We start from the raw sequence: 6,880 nt of genomic DNA, 5'->3' as shown, positions 1-6,880 counted from the left end.
GAAAAACTTCAGCCCCGTGGGCTGAAGTTATGTGAAAAAGCGGGTACGCTTGCAATTTTTTTTGCAAAGCGAGCACAAGTTAAAATGTGGCACAAAAAACGGTTATAGATGCAAATGCCCCATCTTAAATCATACTTGGGCCCCAATATTAGACCCAACCAAATTCATCTATTTATTTTTTGTTTTCGCTAAATTTAATATACAATATAAATATGTTTCTATTATCTCTCCTCGCTTTTTTTTACGTTGAACCGCGCGGGTACATATACTGAGGAGAAAAGGAAAGAGAAAAAAAGAAAAGAAAAAGGGCTTCTTGGGCTTTTAACATTCTAATATTCATTCGAGAGGGGAGCTTTTAACAATTAAAGCAAAATAGTGGAACTCCGACCGTCGGAATCCACGTCGCCGGCATTATCACGCCTAACATGGCGGAGGAAGATGATGAAATTCGGAGCTTAACCGATCCAGATTCTGACCCGGAATCAATCCCTATGTTCTTCGATAGAAATCGGCATATTTGCTATTTAGAGATGATGCTGGAACTCATACCTTCACCTTATCAATCGCAAGAGATCAATCGCCTCACTCTCGCTTACTTCACCATCTCCGGTCTCGACATCCTACGCGCCCTCGATCGTGTAACTTTCTCTTCCTTTTAATTTACCTTGCTTTTAAATATTTACAACTTTTCTAAATTGTATATATTGTAGTAGAAACTTTTTTATCTAAATTGTGGTAGTTAATACTCTCGTTATCCCGAAGTAATGACTGTAGTTTCTTTTCAGTCATCTGTTTAAACAATTTTTATTATATGATTGCTATTTACTCCGTCCGTACTGATTTAAATTACACTTTTTTCTATTTTGGAATGCCTCATTCGTTTAAATATTCAAATCTGTAAACTTTGGTTTGATGTCTATCAAAATAACTTTTCAAATAGTACATTAATTTTTTTTCTACCTCTAGTAGAATAAATTAGTCAAATTAACATGTTATGCTTGTCATCTAAAAATGGAAGAAGGGGAGGGTGGATAGCATATTTATGTATTTTTGTGATAAAACAATTCTCTTCATGTTATATCAAAAATTAGATGCATTTAGCCTTGTATTATGAACTCTTCTTTTTTTGGACGAGGGAGTACTTTGTTTTCCTTGTAAAGTATCCGTCTCTTCAGCCTTGATAAAATTTTCTTTTGATTTATATTTGAAATTAATGTTGCTTTCTAGTAATTTGGAGTTAACTAAGCCGAGCTACGATGTTCTGTTTATGCAGCACTCAAAATTGCTCCTATTTTTAAGAACTCTTTAACATAAAATATTTTGCGGTATAATCACGTTTGCAGATCCCATCATCCACCGAGTTTCAAACTGTGCGCCACTAACCCTCGGGGATTTGTCGGTCACAAAAAAAATACATTTGCAGATGCTTGAAGTGGACAAAACCTTAAGCAATACTAATTTATCTAGTTATGAATGTATAGAAGAGTTCGCTATCCACAGTAATCTTTTTTCCCATGCCAGGTTGACAAAGAAGGGGTGATTAATTGGGTTTTATCGCTGCAAGCTCTTCCGCGAGATGAAGCTGAACTGAACAATGGTATGGTTAAGTTAATATAGAGAAGTGACTTTGATTACTCAAGCAAGCCTTTACTTTAAGGCAAGTATAACTATTATGGACTTCCGGATTTGTGCAGGACAATTTTATGGTTTCCATGGTTCTAGAAGTTCTCAGTATCAATCAAATGACACTGAGGTACATGCATGGTTATTGTTAATTGTTAATTGCTGTTGAGGGTAACAAGCTGAATTAGAACAACTTATTCCTATGGATTCACCTGTCCTGTGGTCTGTACACAGGATGCTATCCCCAATGGCAGTCATTTGGCGAGTACTTACTGCGCGCTATCCATATTGAAGACTGTTGGCTATGACTTTTCACTTCTGGATTCCACATCAATCGTCAAATCAATGAAAAATCTTCAGCAACATGATGGAAGGTACTTTTTATAGCTTTTCTTTCTATGATTTTAACTTGTTGATCAGTGATACATGTATTTATCTAAAATTGCTGCCTTATTTTCTCTCTATCTAAGCTCTTCGTTAAGCTTCAAATACCCTTGGGTCTACAATCCATCGCCTTTGCTTACTCTCATGGCACATATAGTAGAAGGTAGAATGGTAAATTCAATCTTTACCCAGGCATCGGCCTATCTGATTCTCAATTTGGAGAATCAGTTTCTTATTAAAATTTTGTAACTAGTAACTTTATTCAGCAAAGCATGTTGAACAAAAATTCCAAGAGACCAGTAAGGACCATACTATTTGCAGCTAGTACATGATGAAAATGGTATACCCCTTGTCTAACCTTTATTGCGGCCACTTTTGTCATAATAGCATTCACAAAGTGAAGCAGCACATTTCAGCAGGTCGGCCTTACCTTACGGAGCCTCATATTGATATCATTTCAAAGAATATTAGCTAGAATTACAGAGACAGAATCATCTACTGCTCAACTGCAACTAATGTTGAAACTCCTCTCATTTACATGCAATATACCATTGTAGTTCACCAGGTGAAGCTTCATTTCTTTTTTATGCACCAAGAGACTTCTAAAATTGAAGCTCCCTGTAACCAGGACCTCAGTGTGTAAAGAGCATGTGGCGACCGCTGTTATATTCGTTAGAACCATGGCATGTTTGAAGGCTGTACTCTAGCTTTTTTGTTGTTCATGATTGTCAAATGTTAAATGGATTAACTTCTTCAAGGATACTAAATTGTGATCAAATAGGAGAAAGGGCCAAGAGGTGAGTGAAGCCGAATGGGAGGGGATCAATGCTGTTACTTAAGCACCTTCGGGGTATATTAGTAATATTGATGTCAAGGTTAACCTGCCCAGCCTGTTTCCTCATCCTATTCCATTCACTTTTTATAGAGAATCTATACATGTGAGAGTGCTATTGTTTATCCTGACTGGTTCCATGAAGCTAAAAGTTCAGAGGTGTGGCCTCATCAAGCTCCTTCATCCTTCCTGCTCAAGGCCACATCAACTGACCATGCTGGATGACTAAATTGTATCTTTCTTTCTTTGTTTTCTGCAAGATTGAGGAAACAGAGTTATTATCTTTTTACCACATGGCATTACTGCAACCACATGGCATTTATTATCCTAATTGCGATGTTCATTGGAATTTCATGAATCAGCCCTTATCTACTATGTCTGATTTTCTTTGTTTATTATCCACACAAGCTTCAAGCATGATAAAATCTAATAGAGTTTAGACCTACTGGAATGGGCTTGATTTAAATGGCCAACTGATTCTGCAGCCTTGAGAAACAGCTGTGCAATGGACAAAAGAAATTGCTTCTATCTTTTCTTCAGCATGCCCTGTCTCAGATTATGCTGTTTTGTTATTTCTGAAGGTCCTTGATTTTCTTCATGCTAAGTGATTCAATTATCCTGTAGAATGTGCTACCAGTGATAATTCCACCCAATCCTTCCCTGAAAGAAACAAGAATAGAAAGGAAAATAGGGAATAAAAGAAAAGGACATTGGCTTACGGATTAAAAAAATATGAAAAGAAAGGGCCGAAGGTGCTTAAGCTATGGAGGTATATACACCTTCTTATATGTCAATTGTACATCTGCTTATGTATGGAGACATCAATCAATTTCTGATGGAAAGCTAGGACAAACAGATATTTATATTTATATCATTGATTCTGCCAACATCTCTTGAGAGCTATACCATTAGATGCATCTTTAAATAAAAATATTGATAAAGCTCGAGTACACCATTGCCAACTGTGAAATTAGCACCTATATTTCTTCCGCTTCTATTTTCTTATCCACAATAAATTTAAAAAGTTTGACATGCAAAAGAGTCTGCCATAATCTTGACCTCAGAATATGTGAGGTGTGTGTTTATGCCTATTTAGGTTCTTTTATATTAACTGCTAATTTTTTTCGTTTTCCAGCTTTATGCCCATTCATAGCGGGGCAGAGACAGACCTCCGTTTTGTATACTGTGCGGGTATAAAAATATCTTCCCATTGAGCTTATTGATCTTAAACACTTCAGAATGAAAATTGATTATTGCTGACCTGCATACCAGCGGCAATCTCTTCCATGTTGGAAAACTGGAGTGGCATTGACACGAAGAAAGCCAAAGAGTACATTATCAACTGTCAGGTATACAGAGCATGAGCATCTGTTTTACACTTCTTATTCTGTATCTTTTATGTAGTTCGCACTCGGATAACATGAACTTACATAAGTTATTGATAGCTCAATTTGGCACATCCAGATTCATTCCATTTTACCAACATCATTCATGTTAAGCATTTATGTTTATATAGTCGAGGTGCGCGCAAGTTGTCCGTGACAGCTACTTTATTAGGGGGAAAATGTTCATTTTACAGAGTACATTTAAGCATTCACATCCTTATTTTGAGAGTCTAGATTTATTCAATTTTTGTGCATTCTCATTGCAGTTTGACGCTGTCACCTGAAAAACCATGCAAAAATTTTCAGGATTAAAGTCTTAGAAATGGTTAAGTATTATAAATGACACCCTTATGATAAATAAGTTTCTCATTCCTTAGATTTTGGGAAAAGACATATGTTGCCCCCTAAACTTGTCCTGAAAGTCATTTACACACTTTAACTTTATGGACGACCTATCACCCTCTTATTCTTGTTTGAAGTGAATTTATTTCCCCCTAAGAGTTGATGTGGCAAAGAATGTGTTATCAAATTCATACATGCGCGTGAAAAGCAAGAAATGTTTTTTAAAACTGATTAAGCAACACACATGTCATCTTTCTATTGGATGTTGTCAACTAACTATACTTAAATATTTATACTTTATATTTTTAGTTTTATTTTTCCTTATACTCTTTTCTTTCTTTTTCCCTTTTATTCTTTTCCTTTTCTTCTTTGTCTGCTTCCCAGATCTGGTGGTCTTCAATGGCAAGACCACAACACCTCTTCCTCGTCATCACGGTCTGACGAAGATTTGGCCAGCATTTGTCCAGGAAATTGCTGTCACCACCCAATCTCTTCCACTCTCCTCTTAATCGCAGTGTTGTGAAGAGCGTGAAGCGAGGAAAAGCGACAACCCCCATTTCTCTTAAAGCGAGAAGCGAAGCGCTCGCTTTTTTGAAGTGAAGCGGAATTTTAAAAAAAAATTAAAATAAATACTGCATAGACAACACATGTAACTGTAAGCAAATGTTCAATACTTCAATGTAAAAACTAAAGAGTAGCCTCAATTAAAGCACAAAATGAGCATCCTATTCTTCTACAAGATTATCAAATTCTTGTATTCCACTATCATTATTATATTGCTCGTCATCTTCTTCAACTTCTTCTTCTTCATCAACTAGGAAGGGCAGTATTGGCATCAATTCAGAGAAAGAACCGAAGGTAAAAAAAAAATTCGCCAGCATTTCGCTGCTATTTGGACGTTGAAACAGTGAAAGAATAAGATGAAGGAGGAGGAGGAAAATCATCACATACATGTTGTTGCTGAAACAAAGAAGCCTAGCTTCTCTTTAAAACAAAGAAGCGCCCGCTTCCATCGCTACGCTTCGCTTGGTTGCTTTTTGCTTTTTAGCGGGAAGCGGTCGCTTTTTAATACCTGAGTCGCTTCACATGGGGAAGCGGGTACTGCTTCACATCGCATTGCTTCTCGCTTTAAGCGAGGAAGCGACCGCTTTCTCTAACACTGCTTAATCGTCTCCGTTACCTCACCATAAACATCTTTTTTAATTAAAAATCCTAACCCACCAGCGACTGATTAATCATAAAAAGTAAAACAACAACCTCAAATAATTGGTCAAAAGTGATCATTAAACAATTTAACAAGTAGAAATATCTGGATCGGTTTTCAGTATTAATTTAGCTTACATTAGATGAAAGCCTCTGCATGCCAGTTACTACCATTTACAACAACAACGACAACATACCCAATATTATCCCGCACCGTGGGGGTCTGGGGAGGGTAGTGTGTACGCAAACTTTACCCCTACCTTGTGAGGATAGAGAGGCTGTTTCCAATAGACCCTCGGCTCAAGAAAGCATAAGCACCACATTAAGTTAATACCATTTAAAAACTTTAAATTTTTTGCTTGTATGTTTGTTCTAGTTGCTACTCATTTGAAGATGACGAGAAATGGAAAAGAAATCAAGTGAATATCACTTGCCTAAAATTTCCTCTTTCTTCTACAAACCCTGATCTCTGTGATTTGATTAGTTTTTGATAGGTAGGCATATGGATATGCTAATAGACGCCGGGAGGAAGAAGAGAAGGAAACTATGGGGTGGGGTGCGGTTGGGGGTTTATTCTAGTGAAAAAAGGAAAAAGAAAAGAAAAAAATGTGGATAAGCCACGTGTCAGCGTGTGTAAACAAAGCTTGGATCTGATCTGGTTGTTGCAATTTTGGGACTTCAAACTAGAATAAGGGGGTGATAGATCGCCTGTAAAGTTAAAGTGTGTAAATGACTTTTCCGGACAAGTTTAGGGGGTAATATGTCTTTTCCCTCATATTTTTAATGATAAAGAGTCCCTGTTGCAGATGCATCGCTTTAGTTTTCATAGCTCTAGAGTTTTCTTTGCTATGATTCTTGGTGATGCTTCTCATGTCAAGCACTGTTGTCTGGTTCATGCAGTCATATGATGGTGGCTTTGGTTTAATTCCTGGTTCAGAATCGCATGGTGAGTGAATACTCTCTCTGATGCATTTATTTAGATCCCTAGTTTTTACCATTGATGGGAGTGATGTCCTACTTTTTTGGAGTCTCATATAAGGATCTTTTCATTTGAACATTTTAATTAGTAGAAACTATTTCCTTCCTTTCTTTTGTTTTTTTTTTTTTGGGG

At 36.8% G+C, this 6,880-nt stretch overlaps 1 protein-coding gene across 1 annotated transcript in view; it reads left to right on the top strand.

Moving 5' to 3' along the window:
* LOC109215133 (geranylgeranyl transferase type-1 subunit beta) overlaps window positions 252-6,880 on the top strand; it is an 8,762-nt gene continuing 2,133 nt past the window's right edge. Inside the window, exons 1-7 of the mRNA XM_019379157.1 lie at window positions 252-638; window positions 1,522-1,597; window positions 1,695-1,753; window positions 1,858-1,997; window positions 3,975-4,030; window positions 4,112-4,188; window positions 6,670-6,715. Of these exons, the coding sequence (XP_019234702.1) occupies window positions 426-638; window positions 1,522-1,597; window positions 1,695-1,753; window positions 1,858-1,997; window positions 3,975-4,030; window positions 4,112-4,188; window positions 6,670-6,715 (667 nt within the window). The 5' untranslated portion in view covers window positions 252-425. The remainder of the gene's footprint in view (window positions 639-1,521; window positions 1,598-1,694; window positions 1,754-1,857; window positions 1,998-3,974; window positions 4,031-4,111; window positions 4,189-6,669; window positions 6,716-6,880) is intronic.

This window comes from Nicotiana attenuata, chromosome 2 (genome assembly GCF_001879085.1).
Source record: "Nicotiana attenuata strain UT chromosome 2, NIATTr2, whole genome shotgun sequence".
NCBI lineage: Eukaryota > Viridiplantae > Streptophyta > Magnoliopsida > Solanales > Solanaceae > Nicotiana > Nicotiana attenuata.
Note: the sequence above shows the minus strand (reverse complement) of the source record. Positions and strands in the feature narration are given on the sequence as shown.